The 26,360-nt window shown below is 41.7% G+C and overlaps 1 protein-coding gene across 15 annotated transcripts in view; it reads left to right on the top strand.

Moving 5' to 3' along the window:
* dnmt3ab (DNA (cytosine-5-)-methyltransferase 3 alpha b) overlaps nt 1-26,360 on the top strand; it is a 514,213-nt gene that overhangs the window by 407,692 nt on the left and 80,161 nt on the right. For all 15 annotated transcript variants that reach the window (XM_072251369.1, XM_072251365.1, XM_072251366.1 and 12 more), the window contains 4 exons: nt 3,223-3,369; nt 5,133-5,177; nt 5,269-5,348; nt 20,177-20,289. In XM_072251369.1, the coding sequence (XP_072107470.1) occupies nt 3,223-3,369; nt 5,133-5,177; nt 5,269-5,348; nt 20,177-20,289 (385 nt within the window). The remainder of the gene's footprint in view (nt 1-3,222; nt 3,370-5,132; nt 5,178-5,268; nt 5,349-20,176; nt 20,290-26,360) is intronic.

Here is a 26,360-nt window from a genome sequence, read left to right as displayed (position 1 = left end):
ATTGTTTTACTTTGTTCTACCTCAATGCACTGATGAACTGTAATGATCTGATCTGTATCTGGGTGCATGCGACGATGATAAACTAATATTTCACATCAGTAGAAAAGGAAATCAAGTGGAGTGTCCATCTTGAAAGATGGCACCATTAAGTAGCAACTGTTTGCATGCAGCTCCATTGGAAATCTTCAGATTTTCCCATTTAGGACTACTACAGCTGAAATCTACAGTCACAGACATGGGTGCTTCAATAGGCAGCATCATTTTAAGAAGTTTAAAAAAATCAATTGATATGCACTATCAATTAAACTGGACATTAGATTCGGGTCACAAGTGCAGTTCCCCTTTAAGAAAATGGAAGCAGGGACACCACATTTATTTGCAAATACGATTGAAACACAGAGGCTTCAGACTCCCATACCTGACTAATCTATTGATGAATGTACAGTCTCTGGAAAATAAAACTGAAGACCCCAGAGCAAGATTCTGTATCAGAGGGACATCAGGGACAGTTGTGTATTTTGCTTCACAGAAACATGGCTATCCCCAACGTTTTGGACACAACACTGCCACCCAGCGTATAGACCGAGACTAAGGACTGCAGCACCAGTGGTGAAGACCAAGAAGGTATGAACAAGGGAGGCAGAGAAGCACTTACACAACTGCTTTGAGCAGTAAGTTAGACAATATTCAGGGATTCATCTTCAAGTCTGAATGAATATGCTACAATTGCCAGCGACTTCATCAAAACCAGTGTGGATGAGTAGGTGATTTGAGAACATACCAGTCATACCCAAACCAATAGCCATGAATGAACCAGGAGATTCGTAGTCTGCAGAGGGCTAAATCTGTGGCATTCAAGATCGGTGATGCAGAACTATACAAGAAAATCCAGGTACGAACTATGGAAGCTATTTTAATGGCAAGAAAAGAATTCCAATTGAGGTTAGAGGTGGAATCGGATGCATTTCAGCCCTGGCAGGGTTTGCAGGGCATTACTTCCTACAAGGCGAAACCTAACATCATAAATGGCTGTGATGCTTCACTCCCAGATGAGCTCAATGCCTTCCATGCACACTTTGAAAGGGAGAATAAATCTACACCTGTGCAAATCCCTGCTGCATCTGGTGACCCTGTGATCTTGTCTAGGAGACTGATGTCAGAATCTCTTTCAAGAAGGTAAACTCTCGCAAGGCATCAGGCTCTCAAGGTGTACCTGGTAGGGCTCTGAAAATCTGTGCCGGCCAAAAGGCGGATGTGTTCAAGGACATCTTCAATCTCTCACTGCTGCAGGCCGAGGTTCCCACATGCTTCAAAAAGGCAACAATCATACCATTGCCTGAGAAGAACAAGGTGAGCTCCATCAATGACTATCACCCAGTGGCACTCACAGCTTTTGTGATGAAGTGCTTCGAGAGGTTAGTCAGGGCCAGAACCAACTCCTGTCTAAGCCAGGACATGGACCCACTGCAATTTGCCTATCGCTAGAATAGGTCTACAGCAATTGCAATCTCACTGGCTTTGGACCATCTGGAGAGTAGTAATCCCTATGTCAAGCTATGGTTTATTGATTAAAGAGTTCAACACAAATGTATCCTTAGTTCTAATCAAAAAGCGCGCAAACCTGGGTCTTTTTACCTCTCTCTGCAACTGGATCCCTGACCTCCTCAATGGGAGACCACAGTCTGTGCAGATCGGAAATAACATCTCCTCCTTGCTGACCATCAACACTGGCACACCTCAAGGATGCAGGACGTTTGTAAGGCCAAGGAATTGATTGTGGACTTAAAGAAGGGAAAGTTGAGGGAACACACACCAGTCCTCATTGAAGTGTTGTAAGTGGATTCGGTGAGCTGGGTGTCAGCATCTCTCTAGATCTACCCTTGGCCCAAGGTATTGATGCAATTACTAAGAAGGCACGACAGTGGCTATATTTCATTAGGAGTTTGGGGAGAATTGGTTTGTCACCAAAGACACTAATTTCTACAGATGTACCATGGAGAGCATACTTACCAACTGCAACTCAGTGTGGCATGGCAATTGTCCCTCATCGGACCGCAAAGCACTCCAGCATGTGATGAAAACTGCCCAGCAGATTATTGGCACCCAATTGCCCACCATTGAGAACACCTACCATAAACGCTGCCTGGGCAGGGCGAAAAGCATTTTCAAGGATGCATCTCACCCTAACCGTGGACTTTTTACTCTCCTCCCATCCGGTAGGCACAACAGGCACAAGAAGAGCTTCTTCCCTGAGGCTGTGACCCTGCTGAACCTGACATCACAGCACTAAGCAGTATTGCATCCATATTGTACTGTCTCAGTGCTTTTATATTTGTGTGCCGTAGCACTTACTTTTTATTCACAGTTATTTTGTAGATAACACTATTTGCATTTCTGGTCAGATGCTAACTGCATTTCATTGGCTTTGTATCTGTTCTTGGCACAATGACAATAAAGTTGAACCTAATCTAATCTAATCTAAGATACTAATTCTAACTGGTTGCATCATCGTCTGGTATAGAGGAGCCACCGCATATGATTAGAAAAAGCTTCAGAAAAATGTAAACTCAGCCACCTTCATTATGGGCGCTAGCTTCCCAAGCTTCAAAAGGCAATACCTCAAAAAGGCATCCATCATTAAAGACACCTATCACCCAGGACCTGCCCTCTTCTCATTGCTACTTTTAAAGATGAGGTACAAGAGCCTGAAGACACAACCTCGACATTTCAGGAACAGCTTTTTCCCTCCTCCATCAGATTTCTGAATTGACAATGAACCCCTGAACACTACCTCAGTATATTCCCCACTCTTTTTGCACTGCTTATTTAATTTAGAACATAGAAATCTACAGCACGTTACAGGCCCTTCAGCCCACAATGTTGTGCCGACCATGTAACCTACTCTAGAAACTGCCTAGAATTTCCCTAGCGCATAACCCTCTGTTTTTCTAAGCTCCATGTACCTACCTAAGAGGCTCTTAAAAGACCCTGTTGTATCTGCAATTTAATTTTCTTTTTTCATATATACATATATACCTATATTTATAGTTTTATTATTATGTATTGTAATATGTTGTTGCCGCAACATTCATAACAGTTGATTTGAATTTGTTATCAATATTAGCAGATCCCTCAGAATTCCTTAGCTGTGGAATATTGTCCTTTGCGTTCTTTAACTGTTCTTGCATTGTCTGATGTAACAAGGATGGCATTGATTTTCAGAGGAGCGAAATCCTTACAAAGAGGTTTATACAGATAATTGGATTGAGCCTGAGGCTACTGCTTACCCTCCACCTCCCCCTGCCAAAAAAGCCAGAAGAAGCACAGAGAAGCTAAAAGTCAAAGAAATTGTAGATGAACGAACTCGAGGTACAAACCTGTGATTCTTATGATTTTTATTATGTGTATTAGATTGCAAGAACCCAAAATGTAAGCAATTCAGAAAAAGATTAATTTTGTGTGCTCAAAAATTGTTTCGAAGTACATATAAACATTAATTTAGGAATAAAAACACATTTATTGCAATACCTACAAAAAGCTGGAAAAACTCAGTGGGTTTATAAGGGCAATAAACAGTTGGCGTTTCAGACCGAGACTCTTCATTGTGGTGAGTTCCTCCAGCATTTGTGTGTGTCACTCCAGATTTCCAGCACCTGCAATCTCTCTTAGATTCATAGAAGAGTACAGCACAGAAACAGGCTCTTTGGCCCATCTAGTCCATGTCGAGCCATTTAAACTGTCTGCTTCCACCGACCAGCACTGAGACCGTAGTCCCCCCGTACCTCTGACATCCATGTACCTATCCAAACTTCTCTTCACTCTCACGGCCCCTCATGTTCCCCTTACACTTTTCACCTTTCACCCTTAGCCCATGACTTCTAGTAGTAGTCCCACCCAGCCTCAATTGGAAAAGCCTGCTTGCATTTACCCTATTTATACCCCTCATTATTTTGTATACCTCTTGTGTTTACATCTATTGCAATATTTCTACTTTCATCTTTCATGGAAACTGTTATTTACATGATGAAAGATCAACTGAAAGTACAATTTTCTTCATTCATAGTGGTAACTTCTGCCCTAAAACTATGTGTTGTGGTCAAAGTAACCTACCAAAACTGAAGTTGCCATTATGTTTGTTATGAATTCTGCAAAGAATCAATAATTGCACCAAAATGGTTAACCATGCACCCGTGCCCAGTACTTAAACTTAAATCAGCAAGAAGACAGTCCACTTACTGAGCAAATGGGGGCTTGGTTGTGTTAAGTAGTTTACCAAAGCACAACAACTGTGTTTAAAATAGTGTTTAAACTTTGTTTAAAATAGTGTTAGGTGCATGTCTTGCATATCTTTTGTCAACTTCTGGAATACTGAGGTTGATCCAAGGATAATTATAATAAAGCACCTTCCCACATTTGAACTTCACCTTGGGGCTCTGGGAACTCAATTTGCATCAACTTCCTTACAGACATGAATTCTGATGGACATGCCAAAGTAGCAGAGTAGAGGAAATCCCGACACCCCGTCCCAACAAAATTTCCAATTGGTAGAAGTTTTCCAGCAACAGAATGTTTGACTTGCCACTTACTGCCTGACCTTTTCCTTCATCTTAAACAACTCTCCCAGGCAGAATTGTCCAAGCTGAATATGTTTTTGATTCCCCAGACTGCTTTGGGCTGAAATCATTTCTTTAGCTAAAGGAGTGTTGCCAAACTGAGGCAGGCTGGGAAGGTAAAAACATAGTCAGCTTGAACATCTCAAGGGTCAGGCACTATATTTATGTCATCTCCTAAATACCTCCAATAACACCAAATCCTTTATTTCCAGTCAAATTACTGACTCTTGAATCTTATTGTAACTAATTACATTTTGTTTGGCATCATGTTGCACTGAAAGGTTTGTTAAAATTTATTTGAGATTAGGTGATCATGAATCTGACTTCCCTGACTTCTGGTATTTCAAGTAGGTGGAAAACATGTTTAACAGTACAAAAGATTTTATCTATAAACCGGGAATAAGTGATGTTTGCACAAGTTACTGACAATGGAAAACACTAATGGATTCAGCTCTGTGATAAGCAAATGATACATAAGAAAAATAATAACTTTTTCATAAATGCGTTTTGTTTTTCCAGAGAGGCTAGTCTATGATGTGAGGCAAAATAGCAGAAACATCGAAGGTAAGTGTATTTGAATTTAATTTTAAAAATGATTTATACAACAAATGTAATTTTACCTTAAACGAAGTATTCTTTTCTTTACTATTGACAGATATCTGCCTTGCCTGTGGAAGTCAAAATATTTCTCTTGAGCACCCACTTTTTATCGGAGGCATGTGTCAAAGTTGTAAAGTAAGTGATATTCTGTATTTTCCATATGGTTTACTGTATTGCTGGGCATGGTTCAAAGCAACAGTACTGCCAACTTCTGTCATTGTCAGCCTGTGAAAAACATGAAACCAATATATTGCTTACAGGTTCAGCCTTGGCATATTAGAGTTCACTCAGGGCAGGAGACAGCGCGATTTAAGTACTTGATGGCTCAGAAGAACTAACTCCACACCAATTGATTATCTCTTTTTTTGTAACCAGAAGCAAAGTGGTAAGATCATTAGCAAACTGGTTATTAGTGTTGCTCAAATACAGTATCCAAGTTTACTGTGTGCCTCTTGCTTTGGAAATGGCCACAGACTTGTTACAAGTGGAAAAAATTAAATATTGAGGCTTTAAAATAAAATGACAAACGAAGTTTAAAAAGGTCAGCAGATTCTAACTCACAGGAGTGGATGAACATGGGCTTTAGAAAATCATCTCCCTATTATTAATGAACATTTATGGTAAGAAAAACAGGGTGGATGCATCCTGACTGTCCAGAGTGTCACCACCCAGTTTCCACCACGAACAGAAGTTTGAATTCAGTCAGGTTTTCTCCCCTGGTCACTTCAGCAAGTTTCCATAAAAGTCACAATTACAAGCTAGAACTAAAAGTTGTGGGAAAGGGGTATTTCACACTCACTCAACCTGCCTTCCATTCTTCTCAATCTTTCAATTCTTAATGGTTTTACTGTATATTGGATTGAGTGGAGATGCATCTGTATGTACACCTGATAGTTTGTTTATTTAAATACCTGTCGATCTAAATGCATATATCTAAGAACTCCAGTTTATATTTGCCTGGGGCATCGCAGGGTAGAAATTTGTTGTTTGTTGTCTGTACTTAATATTTTAAACTTATGCATACTGCATTCTGCTTCTGACAAATTTCTGTCCTCTACTTTCTTCTGCCTTCTATCAATGTCATCTGTAGATTCGCAATTACGTTAGCAATGACTGCTCAAATCGCATATTCCAAAAACAGCAAAACATGGAATTGGAGAGGAGTGGAGCACACTAATCAAAGATGAGGAAAGCAATCAATAAAAACTAGCGGTGAAGTGCATACAAAGGCAATGATTCAACAGCTAGTCACTGTCCTCTATAAGCAAAATAAAGGAGAAAGTAAGCCAGCAACATCGCTCCTAATATCTTGTCCTTTCAGCCATCATCATAATTTATCCATGAATCAAGAATAACATTAGTAACATATTGAAAATTACCAAGGAGAAAGGCTGGAAATTTCTTTGGAGCTATCGCATTTCCGGAAATATTATTTCTCCGAAATTATAATGGAAACCCTTCAATCTTTAAAAATGTGTCCACCACCATGCCTACAGCCAAATGTTATCAGCAATCTGGGGAAGTTACAAGGTGTATTCTGACCATTACGAAAAGTGCTCATGAGGTGATTGTTTCCTTGTCTTTGAGTTTTTATCTGAGCAGACAGAACATTGATGTTGTGCATATTGTCAGGTCCAACACTATTAGCAGAGGAAGTTTTTCAGGCAGACTCCAAGTCTGAGCATGTTCAGTTTCTAGAATATTCAGTGATGTTGACTTCCAACTGGGCATTCACCCTGTTTTTTGGGGGGGTGGGGGAGGAGGCACTGTAAACTCCAGTAGGAAATGATCAAAAATGAAAAGCTCCAGGGAACAATTTAGTGAACAGTGAAAGTAAGCAAAATTGTGTTCCATACACACAAAAGAAGTAGGAATAAGAGGAGGCCCTATGGCCTAACAAAGCAAAGATCAGACATGAAACTTTCTGTTATACCTGAAGTAATTTAGGTCACTATATTAATGCACATTCCACATATATTTGGACTGTTTATTGCATCTAACATATTTGCCAAATCAAAATGTCCAGTAATGACATTCTTGAAAGGCTATTTTTATGTTTTGTTGTGGTTTCATTTGCCACTTTATACATTACTGAGAACTTAAAATTATTTTTTACAAACAGGTAAAATGTTGCTGTTTCCCATTATTCACATCTGCAGGAAAATGCGGAATAACATTTATAAAATATACCCGTGTAGTCTAGACAAATGCATTCTGGGAGTACATGTGAGGCTTGGACATGCACCATGAATAGTTAGATCGCCAGGAGTATTGAGAAGCAGAGTACAAGGCCATAGATCTTTGAGGGTGGCATCACAGGTAGACAACATACTTAGGAAAACCTTATGGATACTAAACATCATTAGAAACCATAGAAAGCATAGAAACTACAGCACAGAAACAGGCCTTTTGGCCCTTCTTGGCTGTGCCGAACCATTTTCTGCCTTGTCCCACTGACCTGCACACGGACCATACACCTCCCATCCATGTATCTGTCCAATTTATTCTTAAATATTAAAAAAGAACCTGCATTTACCACCTCATCTGGCAGCTCATTCCATACTCCCACCACTCTCTGTGTGAAGAAGCTCCCTCTAATGTTCCCTTTAAACTTTTCCCCCCGGGGCATTAGCTGGGGCATTGAATTAAGGAAGTAGGGAGATTATGCTCCAATTTTGTGAATCCTTGGTGAGAGCTCAGCTGGAGTACTGTGTGCAGTGCTGGGAATGGTCTGATAGTGGTGGAAGGTGCGGAGGTGAATCGCCAGGATATTGCCTGAGATAGAGCAGTTCAGTTATGAGAATAGATGGAGAAGTAAGTTCTTTTTTCCCTAAAGTGGAGGAGGTTAAGAAGGGACCTGACTGAGGCATATTAAACTGTGAGGGCTATTCATAAGTTGGACTAGGGTAAACCTTTTCCTGATACCAGAGGTAGCTAATGCTAAAGGACGTGGGTTTAGGATAAAGGGGAAGAGATTAAGACTGGATGGGGAGTGGGAGGTGCCTTCTTCACCCAGAGAATGGTGAGTACCTGGAGTACACTAGTTGAGAGGGAGGGTGAATCCAGGGTGCAGCTATAAGAAGTAGCTAGATGAGTAATCACTTGGACATAGGGGACTACCAGTGATGGGACTAATATCCCATGCTCCCTTCTTGACTTCTCCAAGAGCAGTGTTGCAGTGCTGCAGACTATTGACATGGTTATCATGGAGAATTGTGACCTTCTATGACCTTAATACTGACTCGCATTGCATGGATCATCATTCAATCTCACAGGCTCAGAAACATTCCAGATTGGTGGAAATGACCTATTCCATTGCGTAGGAGTTTGCTGCTTACTTTAGCATTACTAGGTTGCTGATTCTCAATGGCAAGGGAAAAACAACTTCCCCTACTTTCAGCACAGAAGATGAAGCATAGCAAGTCGATGGATTTGCCAGTGTGACTGACTTCTCCCAAGATTCAGGCCATCACTTGAGGTGTTCTCTCTCTCGGAATCCAGGAAACCTAGAAACACACGGACTTCCACTCATTCAAGTCCATTTCTACCAATGAGAAGAAGTTCCTTGCAGCCACCTACATGCATTCTGGAGGTGCATGCCGCTCGCGTTCTGCAGCAGTCACCGCAACTCATTGTCTTTTGGGGATTAAAGGCCAGCGCTCTGTAGCTGATTTTTCTGTGCCTTCCCCAGCCACTGCTTCTGTGCCCAGCAATAATGAAAGTGTGATAGGAAAGGAGATTGGCTGAACCCTGCTGCCGACCTCCCCAAAGTCAGCAGTGTCCGCCTGCAGCCTTCCGTCAGTGCCCTCCGCAAGTCACCAGACAGGGGTCCCGACCTCACCACCCATCATGAACTGCACAATTTAGCAAACCGGAGAGTAAAGCCCACACCTGAGTCCTCCAGCAAGAGGTGGGATGGTAGGAAGCACAGGAAGAACAAGAAGAGGAAATAAAGGAGGAGGATGAAGAAGGTTGGTGCCAGTGGGAAGGAATGAGCAGAAGGGAGGTCCTCCCAGCAGCTGGCATTAGTATCTATCTAATTATCCACAGATCCACATTACTTACAGTGTGGTCGTGTGAACAAAGTCACCAGACAGAAGTACTGGTAGATATGAAGCAGCCTCTTTATTCAACAAAACGGGATACAGCAAGCATCAGATGGAGAGCCTATTGGAGGGAGAAGGTCTGCCTGACCCAACACGACATGACATTTTATCTGCTAAAGATCAGAGAAACGTGCAGGACAATTCCATATTTACAGTGCTTCCTTTAAACTACACACCATCCTCACGCCTCCCTCAGATTCTCATCATTTACAGTGCGTCGCCCTTTCCAGTTCACTTGTTGGCATCTGCCATCACAAAGGGTTTGGCTGTGTTCCTGTTAACAGGCATTTATTCTCCACCAGCAGCACAAGCATTAGCTAGATAAAGATGATCATAAAGTTACACAGCTTGCCATTACCGAAGCACAAGAAAGTCTGCAGATGCTAGAAATCGAAAGCAGCACACACAAAATGCTGGAGGAAGTCAGCAGGTAAGCCAATGACTACGGAGATGAACAAACAGTTGGTGTTTTGGGCCAAGACCCTTCTTCGGCCTTGAGAAGGATGAGGGAAGATGCCAAAATAAAAAGATGGGGGGGAGGGGAAAGAGGCCAGCTGGAAGGGGATAGGTGAAGCTAGATGGGTGGGAAAGCTCAAGGGCTGGTGAAGAAGGAACCTGATAGGAGAGGAGAGTGGACCATAGAAGAAAGGAAGGAGAGGGGGAACCCAGGAGGAAGTAATAGGCAAGTGAGAAAAAGTAAAAGGTCAGAGTGGGGAATAGAGGAACAGGGAGGGGGAAATTTTGTTTACTGGAAGGAGAAATCAATTTTCATGCCATCAAGTTGGAGGCTACCCAGTTAGAATATAATGTGTTGCTTCTCCACCCTGAGGGTAGACGCATTCTGAAGTTTACCGTTCTCGTGTGCAAAATAAAACTCAGATAATCCAGCACTCCAAGCACTTTGGTGTCAAGTGAGTGATTTCCTAAACTATTAGATGTTACTCTTAATAATACCAAAGTCACTTCTTTCGAATTTTACACAATTGTAAAGTATAACTTTAGACAAGTAAACCATCTTTTGGGTGAACTCGTTGAGTGTAAAGGAAGTAGCAAATATGCAAGGACTCTGGAATCTGAATCCACTGTCAGCCACTATTCAACCCATATACCTGACCTTGGCATTCAGGGCCTAATCCTGGCTCTGACCCCACATGAAGCTCACTGTCCTGACGCCCAGCTCTGGCCAGACTTTGGATTTAGCTTCACTTTCTCAGTCCCCAAATTAATGAGTGAGGCAGATGTCTGAACAGTTGGATACTGGATTATTGAAGTTTTATTGTCACTTCCAATTTCTGAGTTGAAATTGCTGTGTAAGGCTGACCAACAATATACCCAAACTTGATGAAAGTGGGCAGAAAGATGGTTTCCTTGGTGATGGCTTCTCGGAATGTCAGTCTATGTACAGATCAGCCTGACTGTACTCACCCACTCTTTAATATCGCAGCGATATTGCACATCAGAGAACTGCATTTAACTGGCTCGACAAATCTGTTGTCAGGACCAAATCCACAAGCAATGCCGCAAGTTAAAAAATATTATTACCATCATTTCTCTGTTGGGCCAAACATCATGCTAAGCACAATAGATAAATTCTAATCCTTTTAAATGTAGAATACTTACTTCAGTAACTTCAACAACTTCAACAACATAATTGTTTATGGGAGGCACCAAGTAAAGCTTGTATGGAATATTGTGAGGAACACCTGTTTCTGATGGTCATATTTTAGAATCTTCACATTTATGTGTTTTACCAAATCACTATGTGTCCACTTGCCAATAAAGAATTCCTACAAGAATTCAAGATGATGATTACCCACAAGGTGCTGATATAACAGTCTTACATTCTTACATTTTTCCACCAAATTCTAAATATTGATTTTTTTCAATGTCAAGTGACCATAAAGAAGAAAGTCATTGTTTTAACTTGTTTAATCTGAAATTTATAAATACATTCTTGATCCATAAAAGGTATTGCTTTTAACAGTTAAACTATGATAAGATATGATAAGACCATAATATGATAAGTTTTAATCTACAATTTGAGAGGAAGAAGGGAAACTTAGAAGTGTCCATATTCCAGTTGAACAAAGGGAACTATGGTGCTATGAGGGAGGAGCTGGCCAAAGTTCAATGGAACAATACCCTAGCAGGGATGACAGTGGAACAGCAATGGCAAGTGTTTCTGGGAATAATGCGGAAGGTGCAGGATCAGTTCATTCCAAAGAGGAAGAAAGATCCTAAGGGGAGTAAGGGGAGGCCGTGGCTGACAAGGGAAGTAATGGACAGTATAAAAATAAAAGAGAAGTATAACATACCAAAGACGAGTGGGAAGCCGGAGGACTGGGAAACTTTTAAAGAGCAACAGAAGGTAACTAAAAAGGCAATACGCTGAGAAAAAATGAGGTACGAAGGTAAACTAGCCAAGAATATAAAGGAGGATAGTAAAAGCTTCTTTAGGTATGTGAAAAGGAAAAAAATAGTTAAGACCAAAATTGGGCCCTTGAAGACAGAAGCAGGTGAATTTATTATGAGGAACAAGGAAATGGCAGACGAGTTGAACAGGTACTTTGGATCTGTCTTCACTAGGGAAGACACAAACAATCTCCCAGATGTAATAGTGGCCAAAGGACCGAGGGTAATGGATGAACTGAAGGAAATTTATATTAGGCAGGAAATGGTGTTGGATAGACTGTTGGGTCTGAAGGCTGATAAGTCCCTGGGACCTGATGGTCTGCATCCCAGGGTACTTAAGGAGGTGGCTTTAGAAATCGTGGATGCATTGGTAATCATTTTCCAATGTTCTATAGATTCAGGATCAGTTCCTGTGGATTGGAGGGTGGCTAATGTTGTCCCTCTCTTCAAGAAGGGAGGAAGAGAGAAAATAGGGAATTATATAAACCAGTTAGCCTGACATCGGTGGTGAGAAAGATGCTGGAGTCAATTATAAAAGATGAAATTACGACACATCTGGATAGCAGTAACAGGATCGGTCTGAGTCAGCATGGATTTACGAAGGGGAAATCGTGCTTGACTAATCTTCTGAAATTTTTTGAGGATGTAACTGTGAAAATGGACAAGGGAGAGCCAGTGGGTGTAGTGTACCTGGAGTTTCAGAAAGCCTTTGATAAAGTCCCACATAGGAGATTAGTGGGCAAAATTAGGGCACATGGTATTGAGGGCAGAGTACTGACATGGATTGAAAATTGGCTGGCTGACAGAAAACAAAGAGTAGTGATTAACGGGTCCCTTTCGGAATGGCAGGCGGTGACCAGTGGGGTACCGCAGGGTTCAGTGCTGGGACCGCAGCTGTTTACAATATATATTAATGATTTAGATGAGAGAATTAAAAGTAACATTAGCAAATTTGTCGATGACACAAAGCTGGGTGGCAGTGTGAAATGTGAGGAGGATGTTATGAGAATGCAGGGTGACTTGGACAGGCTGGGTGAGTGGGCAGATGCATGGCAGATGCAGTTTAATGTGGATAAATGTGAGGTTATCCACTTTGGTGGTAAGAACAGGAAGACAGATTATTATCTAAATGGAGTCAAGTTAGGAAAAGGGGAAGTACAACGAGATCTAGGTGTTCTTGTACATCAGTCACTGAAAGCAAGCATGCAAGTACAGCAGCCAGTGAAGAAAGCTAATGGCATGCTGGCCTTTATAACAAGGGGAATTGAGTATAAGAGCAAAGAGGTTCTTCTGCAGCTGTACAGGGCCCTGGTGAGACCACACATGGAGTACTGTGTGCAGTTTTGGTCTCCAAATTTGAGAAAGGACTTTTTTGCTATTGAGGGAGTGCAGCGTAGGTTCACAAGGTTTAATTCTCGGGATGGTGGGACTGTCATATGTCGAAAGATTGGAGCAACTGGGCTTGTATACTTTGGAATTTAGAAGGCTGAGAGGGGATCTTATTGAAACATATAAGATTATTAAGGGATTGGACATGCTGGAGGCAGGAAGCATGTTCCTGCTGATGGATGAGTCCAGAACCAGAGGCCACAGTTTAAGAATAAGGGGTAGGCCATTTAGAACGGAGTTGAGGAAAAACCTTTTCGCCCAGAGAGTGGTGGATATATGGAATGCTCTGCCCCAGAAGGCTGTGAAGGCCAAGTCTCTGGTGCTTTCAAGAAAGAGATGGATAGAGCTCTTAAAGATAGTGGAATCAAAGGTTATGGGGATAAGGCAGGAACTGGATACAGATTGTGGATGATCAGCCATGATCACAGTGAATGGCGGTGCTGGCTCAAAGGGCCGAATGGCCTATTCCTGCACCTATTGTCTATTGTCTATTTTGTTTTTGTTGTTGCCTTATGAACAATTAGATTGTTTGGCAATCCAGGCACTAAGTTCCATCAAATTTGTACTCATTTTGCAAGGTTTCTCTTCCTTTTTTCCCCTTACATGTGATCAGGCTCCCATTTTTTTGCATCTCTTGTCCAAGTTACTTTTCTGGTTATAAACACAAGAAATTCTGCTAGTGCTGGAAATCCAGAGCAAGTTTTCCCTTAAACATTTCGCCTTTCACTATTAATTTATGACTCTAGTTCTAGTCTCACCCAACCTCAAGGGAGATAGCCTGCATATATTTACCCTTTCTATGCATCTCATAATTTTTATACCTCTTTAAGATCTCATTTCATTTTTCTTCACTCCTGGCAATAAAGTCCTAACCTGTGCAATCTTTCCCTATACATAGAACATATAGAACATGAAAATCTACAGTACATTACAGGCCCTTTGGCCCACAATGTTGTGTCAACCATGTAACCTACTCTAGAGACTGCCTATAATTGCCCTACCGCACATCCTTCTATCTTTCTAAGCTCCATGTACTTACCTAAGACTCTCTTAAAAGACCCTATTGTATCTGCATCCAGCACTGTCACAGGCAATGCATTCCACGTACCCACCACTCTCTGTGTGAAAAACTTACCCCTGACATCCCTTCTTCCAAGCAACTTAAAACTATGCCCTCTTGTTTTAGCCATTTCAGCCCTGGGAAAAAGGTCTTCAAGTCCTGGCAACTTCCTTGTAAATTTTCTCTGCACTCTTGCAAGCTTATGAATTTCATTCCAGCAACCAGAGCTGTACAGCTCACCAACATCTAATAAAACTTCAACATAACATCGAACTCCTGTACTCAATGCTCAGATTTATAGTATGAAGGCCAATGTGCCAAAAGCTTTCTTTACATACATATCTACCTCTGATTTTGAGACCAGTGCCACAGGCAATTTCAAGTTGTTATGGATCTGTCTTCCCGGGTCCCTTCATTCTAAGGCACACCAGTGCCCTATCATTCACTGTGTAAGTCATATCCTGGTTTGTCCTCCCAAAGTACTACAGCTCACACTTGTCTGCATTAAATCCCATCTGCCATTTTTCAGCCCATTTTCCAGCTGGTCTAGATCACGCTCAAGCTTTGATAGCATTCCTTATGGGTTTGACTGAGGAATAAGAAAGTGATATCCACATTAAAGAGTTTATATTACAGACGTCCCAATAGTCAGTGGATTTAGAGGAGCAAATATAGAGGTAGCAGACAATTGCATGAAAGATAAGGTTGTGATAGTAGATGATCTTGACTTTCTGTGTGTTGTCTGGGATTCTCAGAATGCAAAAACTGGATGGGATAGAGTTTGTCAAATGTGTTCAGGAAAGTTTCCTTGTTTTGTCTTATCCATACTGCACCAACCGCTACTGCTGGGCTATAAGCATGCAGGAGCAATGTGTGGTTAAGTGTCTCGCTCAAGGACACAACATGCTGCCTCAGCTGAGGCTCGAACTTGCAACCTTCAGATCACTAGTCCAAAGCCTTAACCACTTGGCCACGCGCCAACACTTAATCAATGCAGAGGTCCCAACTAGAGAGAACATGATCCTGGAGCTTCCTGTCGAGAATGATACAGGGCAGGTGAAAGAAGTTTGTGCAGGAGAGCACTTTGGATCTTGTGATCATAATTCCATTAGTTTCAACATAATTATGGAGAAGCATAGAACTGGTTCTTTGGTTGAGATTCTAAATTGGAGAAAGGCCAATTTTAGTAGTGTTAGAAGAGATCTAGCAGGTCTCTGTTTCCTAGCAAAGGATGCTTGGTAGGTGGGAGGCCTTCTAAAGTGAACTATTGAGAGTATAACCATATGTGTTTCTGTGAGAATAAAAGGCAAAACTAACAGATTTGGGGAACCTTTGTTTTTTGAGGGATGTTGAGGCCCTGGTTAAGAAGAAGAAAGAGGCAAATATCAGGTGCAGGCAGTGAAGATCAAATGAGGTGCTTAGAAACATAGAAAATAGGTGCAGGAGTAGGCCATTCGGCCCTTCGAGCCTGCACCACCATTCAGTATGATCATGGCTGATCATCCAACTCAGAACCCTGTACCTGCCTTCTCTCCATACCCCCTGATCCCTTTAGCCACAAGGGCCATATCTAACTCCCTCTTAAATATAGCCAATGAACTGGCCTCAACTGTTTCCTGTGGCAGAGAATTCCACAGATTCACCACTCTCTGTGTGAAGAAGTTTTTCCTAATCTCGGTCCTAAAAGGCTTCCCCTTTATCCTTAAACTGTGACCCCTCGTTCTGGACTTCCCCAACATCGGGAACAATCTTCCTGCATCTAGCCTGTCCAATCCCTTTAGGATTTTATACGTTTCAATAAGATCCCCCCCCTCAATCTTCTAAATTCCAACGAGTATAAGCCTAGTCGATCCAGCCTTTCATCATATGAAAGTCCTGCCATCGCAGGAATCAATCTGGTGAACCTTCTTTGTACTCCATCTATGGCAAGAATGTCTTTCCTCAGATTAGGGGACCAAAACTGCACACAATACTCCAGGTGTGATCTCACCAAGGCCTTGTACAACTGCAGTAGTACCTCCCTGCTCCTGTACTTGAATCCTCTTGCTATAAATGCCAGCATACCATTTGCCTTTTTCACCGCCTGCTGTGCATGCAAGCCCGCTTTCAATGACTGGTGTATAATGACACCCAGGCCTCGTTGCACCTCCCCATTTCCTAGTTGGCCACCATTCAGCTAATTATCTGTTTTTCCTGTTTTTGCCACCAAAGTGGATAACTTCACACTTATCCACATTAAATTGCATCTGCCATGAATTTGCCCACTCACCTAACCTATCCAAGTCACCCTGCATCCTCTTAGCATCCTCCTCACAGCTAACACTGCCACCCAGCTTCGTGTCATCGGCAAACTTGGAGATGCGCATTTAATTCCCTCGTCTAAGTCATTAATATATATTGTAAACAACTGGGGTCCCAGCACTGAGCCTTGCGGTACCCCACTAGTCACTGCCTGCCATTCTGAAAAGGCCCCGTTTATTTCCACTCTTTGTTTCTTGTCTGCCAACCAATTCTCTATCCACATCAATACCATACTGCCAATACCGTGTGCTTTAAGTTTGCACACTAATCTCCTGTGTGGGACCTTATCAAAAGCCTTTTGAAAATCCAAATATACCACATCCACTGGTTCTCCCCTGTCCACTTTACTAGTTACATCCTCAAAAAATTCTATGAGATTCGACAGACATGATTTTCCTTTCACAAATCCATGGTGACTTTGTCCAATGATTTCACCACTTTCCAAATGTGCTGTTAGACCCTCAAATGTGCTTGAGGGTCTATAGATCTGAGATAAAAGTGTAGTGAAGTCGTGGACAGTATCCAAATTGCAGAAGAGGAGGAGCTTGCTTTCATGAGGAAAATTAGTCTTAAGATAAGTCCCCAGGGTGCCCCTCGAAACTTGCAGTAAGCAAGTGCTGATGTTACAAAGGCCCTGCCAGAGATATTTAAAATATCTTTAGCCACAGGTGAGGTGTTGGAGGATTGGAGGTTAGCAAACATTGTTCCATGGCTCTAAGAGTAGATCGGGAAATAACAGGCCAGTGAGCCTGACTTCAGTCATGGGTAAATTATTGGAACGTATTCTAAAGGACAAGATATATAATTACTTGGATAAGCAGGGCCTGATTAAGGATGGTCAACATGGCTTTGTGCATGGTAGGTCATGTCTAATCAATCTTATAGACATTTTTGAGAAGGTTACAGGAAGGATGATGAAAGAAAGGCAGTGAACATTGTCTACATGGACCTTAGCGAGATCTTTGACCAAGTTCCATATGGGAGGCTGGTCCAGTAGGTTAACTCGCTTGGCATTCTGGATGAAGCAGTGTGCTGATGGTGTACTTTGTATTCTAAAAGAACATAGTCTGTGATTTTGAGACCAGTGCCACAGGCAATTTGCTACTAAGGTGAAGGATGTAAAATAATTAACAGGGAGGACGCATGTATATGCATATATTAATTTGGATGCGATACTGTATCCTATCATGTTATCATGCTGAATTCTGTTATATTCTATATTGATTGAGGCATTCACCTATTTAAAATATACCTCACGAGGTAAGTGCAGATGGTGATATAATCTAGTGTCAGTAGCATAGGAGGTACGTGTATCTGTTATGGTGAGTATCTGTAAGGTCTGAGTAATAATTATTTGATTTAAGCAAATGATCACTATCTGATGACAAGAGGAGGAAATGTATTCATGATACGTGGGATTCTTATGGTGACAGATCACCTCTTGAATTCTGCTTTGCCCAGATGTGTATTATACAGTAGTTTGTCTAGGTGAAAATCCAATTACTTTGAGTATTACAATGCAAATATAAGCTGGTCGGTGGTGTAGTGCCATCTGCATCGGACTTCGAGGTGAGTGGTCCCAGGGTTCAAATCCGGCTGGGTCCTTGCATGCTTTCCACCCCTACTGGGTTAAGCATCAAGCTAGCAACTCAGCCTCGTAAAAAAACAGACAAATGTGAAAGAAGCAGCAAGGTTGCCGCCCGATGTGCCATCAGGCGCAGAGAGAAACAGCAATGCAAATTTTAGTGTTTACCCAAATTTTGGGATGTGCCATAGGTTTAAGAAATTTCACGGTTTGTAGCATATTCCAAATGAAGGTTTAGCTGTCATAAGCCCCTTGTGGACTATTAGATGCATTGGATTTATGAGAAGAAAAGTATTTTTTAGATGTTTTGTTACTGGGATAAGAATGTGGCAAAGGCCTGATGCATGCTTTCACACAGCTCTCTTAATTACCTAATGCTACTCCACCATACACATTCACATTATGTGAAATGTAACGGGCCCTATTTTCAATTGTTTGCCTTGTTGTTTGCGCAGTGATTGCTCAGCTTGCAGAGATGCACTGCAGAACATTTGATAAATTTTCCTTGTGAAGATTTTTGGGATTTGTTAAAAATCTGAACACAGTTCCACCTTGATAAACCCAATTGTAGTTCAGTGATGCACTTTTGTGCAATCACTTGTCAATTATGTCATTGCAGAAAATCAAAAACATTTTTTTATCCTGTTGAATCAGGAAACTCTGAAAAGAAAACAAATTGAAACAGAAGACAATGGCAGCCTTTCCAAACACCACTAACAGTTGGGAAGATGATTCCCCTGAGTGAGGTTATTTCTTGTGCGTTCTATATCCCAAGACACATACACATGCCTTGTCATTTGTAAAACAAAATCACATTTTTTTTAATCTTAATGTATGTTTCTTGTTTCTGCAGGGCTTGTGACAAGCTAAAATTGGGGTAAGTCATGTTCACACAGACCTGACAATTTGCAGCAGTCTATGGGATTTGAGTATCGCATCCTCAGTGCGATAATCCTACAGGAATTGCCTCCAAAACTGCAGAAAATCTTTGTAGGAGCCTTTTTTTTTGTGCAACTGCAATGCACTGTATCTTTAAGAATGGGAAAAATATCATTAAGAATTATGCAAGCACAAAACAAACACTCTGCAAATTATATTTCAGAACAGCAAAAGGTTTGAAAATAGGGCCCAAGGTACATACTGTGAAAGCTGCAAGGGACAGCAAGTACTCAAAGAGTTAATGGGGAGTATATTGGAGTGGGGGGGAGGAAGTGCTTAAAATAATGTGACTTCCACTTCCCCACAATGCGATGGGTGCCACGCAATATTTGGCTTACAACAAAAATAAGTGAAAACTAGTTATGACTTTTGGCCATGTTCCATCATAATAGATAGTTACTTTATTGAAACAGATGTGAAAAGCAAGATGAAAGGGGGAAGGTACTTGATGTCTGTAATATTCTTCCCCTCTTCATGTGTATCTTGCATCTGCTCGTGTCAGATCTCTGATTCTGAAACAAATAGAGTGGATTCTCTGGTTACTTTTCTGCATTAGTTTGAATCCCGTCACTGTGAGACACACATATAAAAAAATACAACCCTTTCCACCACCACCATGGGCATATCCTTTTAAGAGAATATTATCTATTTTCAGTTTTCTTTTTTTTTCCTTTCTCTAGGTCTTCGCCCACCATTTCCTGAAGAATGGGCCAGGAGCCTTTTCAGGCCTCTACCAATGTCTCTCTTTGAGTTGGCTTCTAGGAAGTGCTTGAGTGCACCACAGATTTACTTAACCTCTGATTCTTCCTCCTGGCTGGCAAGCACCCTGTCTTATATCAGATACCCCAGCTAGCTAACAGGCCTGAACCCATGTCCTAAAGCTTTGTAGTATGGCATATTAGTAAAGCAAAGGCACCAGGCTGCTCCAACAGAATGCTAATATTTGGGCAATTATTTAAAAACTGCAAATATGATGTCATGCTAATCAAAGCTTAACGTGGTGGATGATGTTGCAGAGGTATGAGTGAAGGTATGCTGCAAGCACTGATAATCCGAGGTCCAGTGTCCAATAACTTGATCACAGTTATTTTGAGGTGCACAAAAAGGTTGAAGAAAATACAACTGACTCATATGATTGTGAAATTCCTAATGGTGTTGTGGTTGTTTTCAGAATTGCTTCTTGGAATGTGCATACCAGTATGATGATGACGGTTACCAGTCCTACTGTACCATCTGCTGTGGGGGCAGGGAGGTACTCATGTGTGGAAACAATAATTGCTGCAGGTATGAGCAATTCAGTTTTACGACTGGGGACAGGAAAAGAAGAAATGCAGATTGCAAATCATTTTGTTACAAGACAGTGTTACATTTAATGGCACTGGTTAGACAACATCCTGTGTACTGTATTGCTACTTAGAGAATCAATAAAGGTGGTAGGCTGTCCAAAGTAGTGACAGACGATTCAGGAGCGTCCATACTATCTTCCTTACTATTTGAATGTCATTAGGAAATATGGATATTTTACCCAACACTAATATCCAAAATGCACTGAGAAACACCAGTGCCTAGCATCATCTTTTCCAAAAACTCAATGTTTACTATGATGCTGTCTTCCGTTTGTGCTGACACCAACCTTTTTGTCCTTAAGGCTTTGATTGTGTTAACCAGTGATTGATACTTAATCAAGTGTCTTTCATTCATCAACCTTTCTGTTACATCACACCAAAAAATCAGTGTAGTCAGATAGGACTTGCCTCTAATATATGTAACTGGGTTTCCTTTAGAAATAAATCTCCATGTCTATTTTCAGCCCTGATTTGTGTCTCCCAGGAGCTTCACCATCAGCAAGGTTAAACTGATCAGTTACCTGGTACATCCTAATAACTGTGAACTAAGGTCCTGTGTGGTAGACATCTCATTGTGCAGATTTGACCCATCATCCAGAATCACTGTCGCTGAAACCAATTTGTATGATGCGGAGGGCCAATGCTGTTCAGGCTCAGCAGCCAGGTCCAAATATTGACCCAAGCCATGAATGATGTTATCCTGCAGTCTCAGCAATGAAGTATTCCTGTTAGCCCTTGACACGCCAAAGCTAGAGGAGAAGCATTATGTTGTGAGAAAGTTATGAGGGAAATTAACAGTCTTTACAAGGTTATTAAACATACAAGATAAGGCAAATTATTAAAACATTCAGCAGAAGTAAACAACTAATTCTTATTTCCAGTACATCGGAAAATTGCCATTGAAGTGAATTGGGTCTTAAATCTATCACTTACTAGTGGGCATTCTCTCAGGTGCATATCGCTGTACTCAACGTGAAATGAAGTAACGGGTATGTTGCAACTGATTAATTCCTAGACCTTAAAGTAGTTTGGTATGAATCTGAGACTTACTTCTATTGAATGGCTAAACACAGGGGGGTGGGTTCCCTCAGAATTGCCAGGCAAAGCAAGGGATCTTGTTGTCAATGTCCAGTTCAGCCGAGACTTATTAAGCATTTTTCTCTTTTCATTCCACCATTGGGTACTAGACTTTGAGATGACAGGGTTCCACTCCTGGCATTCCTTCGATTTCTCCTGAAATGTTAAACCCAGAAATATTAAATTCCCAGTTAAAATTCTTTGTGCATCTCAGTGTTCCCATGACATTAGAAGAAGTTAGGGAGGATTAGGAGAATATTACAAATTGTGGAGGCTGGGAGTCAGCTGATTCAGGCATCAGGTCTGAAGGAAATATTGCAGCTCCTGGCTGACGAGCAATCTTCTCATGGACTCAATGTCTGTCCAGTTCCATTCACCTGTCATGGATAACTGAACCAAATCTGGTAAAAAATCAGCCTGCAAACATGAAGGCACTCTGCCTTTCCTGTCTCATATGAGCATATTGTTTATGAGTCCCCCAGTCAGCCTTCAGTAAAATTGGATGTGAGTAGGTGTAGGGAATTGTGGTAATAATCTGCTGGAAGATCACAGTGAGTCAAGCAACATTTTTTACAGAGAAAAAGAACTGTCAACATTTTGGACTGAAACCTTGCAAGGTGGCCAGTGTAAGTGATTAGTAAAATACTTTAAAGTGTCAGGGACCCAGCTTTCAATTCCTGTCACCGCTTGTAAGGAGTTTGTATGTTCTCCATGTAACCGTGTGGTTTTCCTCTGGGTGCTGTGGTTTCCTCCCAGTCCGAGGATGTAGGCTAGGGTTGAACTGGGAAAATGCTGGGCGGCATGGCTTGAAGGGCCGGAAGGGCCTATTTACACCGTATCTCAATAGATAGATAGACAGGTGGGGAAGAAGGAATTAGTGAACATAGGAGTGGAGTTGGAAGGCTACGGCAGGTGGATGATAGTTGGAGGCAAACAAAGAGAGAGGAAAATGAAAATAAAACAACAGAGTGAGCAAGCTGGGGGGAGGGGAGAGTGCAGAGAGGTGACAGCTGCTGGAGGAAGATGAGGAATACAAAAGATTATCAGAACTGGATTCAGTTAAGTAAAGCAGATGAGAATAGTAGCCATTAGGGGATGGGAGAATGGCAGATTGAACCACATGAGCAAAACTCATCAATTTTATCACCTTCACCACCAACTTCCATTGCAAATTCATATGGACCATCTCTGACGCCTAACGCCCTTTTATAAGTCCCTCTGTCTCCATCTCAGGAGACAAATATTTGGATAAACCCGCCCACTCCCACTGCTATTTAGAGTACACCCTTTCCACCCTATCTCCTGTAAGGAAGACATTCCTTTCTCCAATTTCTCCAAGATGAGGCTTTCTGTTACAGGACATTGGAAATATCCTCCTTTTTCAGTAAGTGTGCTGTGGCTAATAGAGCTGAATATTGCATTTCCTCCTTTTCTTGTACTTCTGCTCTTACCTGCCTCACTGTCCCCCCACCCCAGCCAGAACAGAAGCAGAATTCCCCTAGTCCTCACCTTTCTCACTATGAACCTCTGTATCTAGTTTATCATTGTTCATTATTTCTGCCAGCTACAATGAGATCCCACCATTATCCACGTCTGCTCTTCCCCCCACCCTTTCTACTTTCCGCAGGGATCTTAATGTTTCTTCCGATAATGTAGTGGTTACTTGGAAAACAGCCCAAAAGCGCTGAGAGACTGAGAGAATTGACACTATGTGACACACTTCCAAATAACTGAGTTCCAAGTTGAAAAAAGTACTTTAGTACAACACCAGCAAAGACAAGCAATCTTATATAGCCATATCAGAATTAGTAAAGTAGGTGAAATGATCAGTCAATAAAAAATATCCAGCCCCTGCTCGGTCTCTATCCCTAACTAAACGCACGGCACAAGGTGTGAATACGTAACTATACTTACTGGCTTCCATCACACCCTAACCTACGTGACACATTGTGGTAACCCATAATAAAACATGCAACACAAAATGCAATACAGACAGGCAGAACATAGATACATGGTTGTGACATCCCAGCCCCTAATAATTGCACTATAATAATCACAGCAACATACTACAAAAATAGGAGACATGATATCTTCAAGGATCAACAACTTAATATTTATGCAAATGTCCTCTTTCATCTTTCTTCTTCAAGTCAAGTCATGTAACAGTCATCTATGCCAGAGGTTTCCAGCACTTAGCCCAGTACAGGGGGATCTTTACCACAACTCTGTCAAGTCAGGAAGTCAGGTCAAAGTCAGGAAATCAGACAACCAAAGTGAGTGAAGCTTCTAGAGTTGTAGTTCCTCAAACCTCTGCCTCCTGTAGAAGACAGATATTTGTTTTAGGCCTGTCCAGACAGCTGGTCTTGGTCTTGATGCACACCTGTCGCACAAATCCTCTTCTGTTTAGAAAGGCTTGAATGACTCTTCCCGTGATCCATAAATTGTGAGGCACTGTGCCATCAACTAAAGCACAATGTCTCCTGGGAGGAAATTGTACTTTATACCTGACCATTTCTGACATTCCTGTAACTCTGGCAAGTACTGCTTGACCTACCATTTCTGAAACAAATTCAACATTTATTGGATCTGCTTCCATCTCTGATGAGCATAATTGTCTTCCTCTTGGAACTCTCCTGATGGTAAGGATGGTGAGGTCTTCAGAAGCAACAGGTGGTTGGATGTTAGTTCTTCTAAATCATTAGGAACAGAGGATGCCTTAGTAATTGGATGACCATTGATAATAGCCTCTACTTTGCAAAGGACTATGAGGAAACCCTCTTCATCAAGATTCTGTACCTTCATGGTGGAATTGAGGACCTTTCGCACAGATCTGATCAATCTCTCCTGTGTTCCCCCATGATGTGAGCCAGCAGGGGCATTAAAAATCTATTTAATTCCTTCTGAAGAAGGACATCACTGATCTGTGAATGGTTCCACTTCTCAAAAACTTCTCTTGATTCACACTCAGCTCCAACTAAGTTTGTCACATTATCAGAGTGCAGTTCATGAACCTGTCCTCGCCTTGCTATAAAGCAGCGAAGTATATTAACAAAGGACTCTGTGTCCAAAGAAGATGCCGCTTAAATGTGAACAGCTCATATAGCTAGCCAGGTAAATATGACTCCATACCTCTCCTTCTGCTCTTCATTTCAAAAGGTCCAAATGTGTATACAGAAATTCATCTGGAGAGAGCCTGTCTAGAGGTAGATCTGCCAGGAGCTGGCATCCTGAAGCTATGTGCAACTCTCGACAAAGAACACACTTAGAAGGCATTCTTCCTAGTACTAGCACCGGGAATCTAGTATTTTTGGTGCAACATAGACAACGTGTGGTTATAGCCACAAAGTCCTACCGCATGATGCAAATGCCTCAGAATGATGTCTGAGATTTGGAGATCCTTTGCCAATGTAACAGGATATTTGACTCTTTAGGCATGGCTGCCCCACTAAGCTGTTCTCCAACTCTCAAGACACCATCTTTAAGTACTTTAAGATTCAGCTTAAAAATATCACTGTTCCTTTTCACACTTTCTCCCCTTTGCAAACCTGAGAATTCATCTGGAAATCTCTTTCTGTGGCAAAACCCAATGATCTCCATTTCAGCCTTTCTAATCTCCTTCACTGAGATACAACCTTGGTTGATCTGACCTTTGGTCTTCTCAATCTCTCTCTCCAATGAATACACTCACTTTTCTTCATTTAAGTCAGACTGAGGAAGAGTGATGATCAATTGTTTCCTCTTCTGACTAAGAAACAAGAGTAGGTTCTTAAATCCAGGGCACTGTCTTCTTCAAATGGGTGCAAGACAAGAAGTGATGGATTGTACGTGTAACCACATCTACCTCCTCTTCAGTCTGCATGACATGCATTGTAGCACTCCGCTTGACTTCTGGATCACTGAGCAAGAGTTCTCCAGAAAAATCAGGATGCACAGGCTATTTCCTTTCAGGCTGAGGAAGATAATGAGGGGCTGATATCCACATTTCATTCTTCAGGAATGTTCAACGTTCTAGAGGCTGCATCTGCCAGGTTACTTGAAGTGTTTACATATCTCCATTGAAATGCCTGTGTGACCTTAAGAATTTCTGAAACGCTGCTTGCAACGAAGGTCCGGAACCTGGAAGTTTCAGTCTTGATATACTTTGATACTACCAGTCCAAAAGATGAGTTATTAAGCTGTATGTGCAATTCCTTCTTCCACAGTGTGTCCATACGGCTTGCCATTGTAGCAGCAGTGAGCTCCATACTACTTCAATGGAGTTATCCTAGATTTTCTCATGATAAAAAAACTGTGCACCTGAGATCACGCATTGTGCAAAAGCAGGTAGGTCACTGCTCCATAGCCGTCTTTGCTTGCATCTGTAAAGTGGTGTAACTGTACAGCAGTAACTTCTCCAAAATCCAGGGGCTTCAAACACCTAACAAACCTGAAGTCTTCCAATTGACAGAGTTCTTCCAGCTCGTCCACTCACGTTGGCATAGTGTCATCCCAGCCAAGTTCTTTCTTGCAAGGTTCCTGAAGGATCATAGACCACTCACCAGAAGGGGAAATCTATCTGGGATCATGATCTTAAACTTAAAAGTATCAGACAGAATGCACTATTGCATACCCATTGCTCTCTCCACCAAAGGTATATCTTGATCCAAATCCAAATTCTTCATCTCTTTCATTCTTTGTTCCTTTGGTATCACAGCTCGCACACGATGTCTGTTGCTTATCCACTTTGTGAATCGAAAGCAAACTATAACACAAACAGATATAAGGTCATGAGACAGAGGTACTGTTTCTTCTTTGGGGGGCACTGACACAGGGCAGTCATTGACTAGAAACAATACAAAACCTTATCCACCATCCTTTAGCTGAACTGTTCTTTATTGTCTTTTGCGCATTCCCTAAGGGCAAACTTGGCACAGTTCAGCGATGAAGCTGCTC

This window comes from Mobula birostris, chromosome 2 (assembly GCF_030028105.1).
Source record: "Mobula birostris isolate sMobBir1 chromosome 2, sMobBir1.hap1, whole genome shotgun sequence".
Classification (NCBI taxonomy): Eukaryota; Metazoa; Chordata; class Chondrichthyes; order Myliobatiformes; family Myliobatidae; genus Mobula; species Mobula birostris.
The sequence above is the reverse complement of the archived record's forward strand: the minus strand, read 5'-3'. Positions and strand labels throughout refer to the sequence as shown.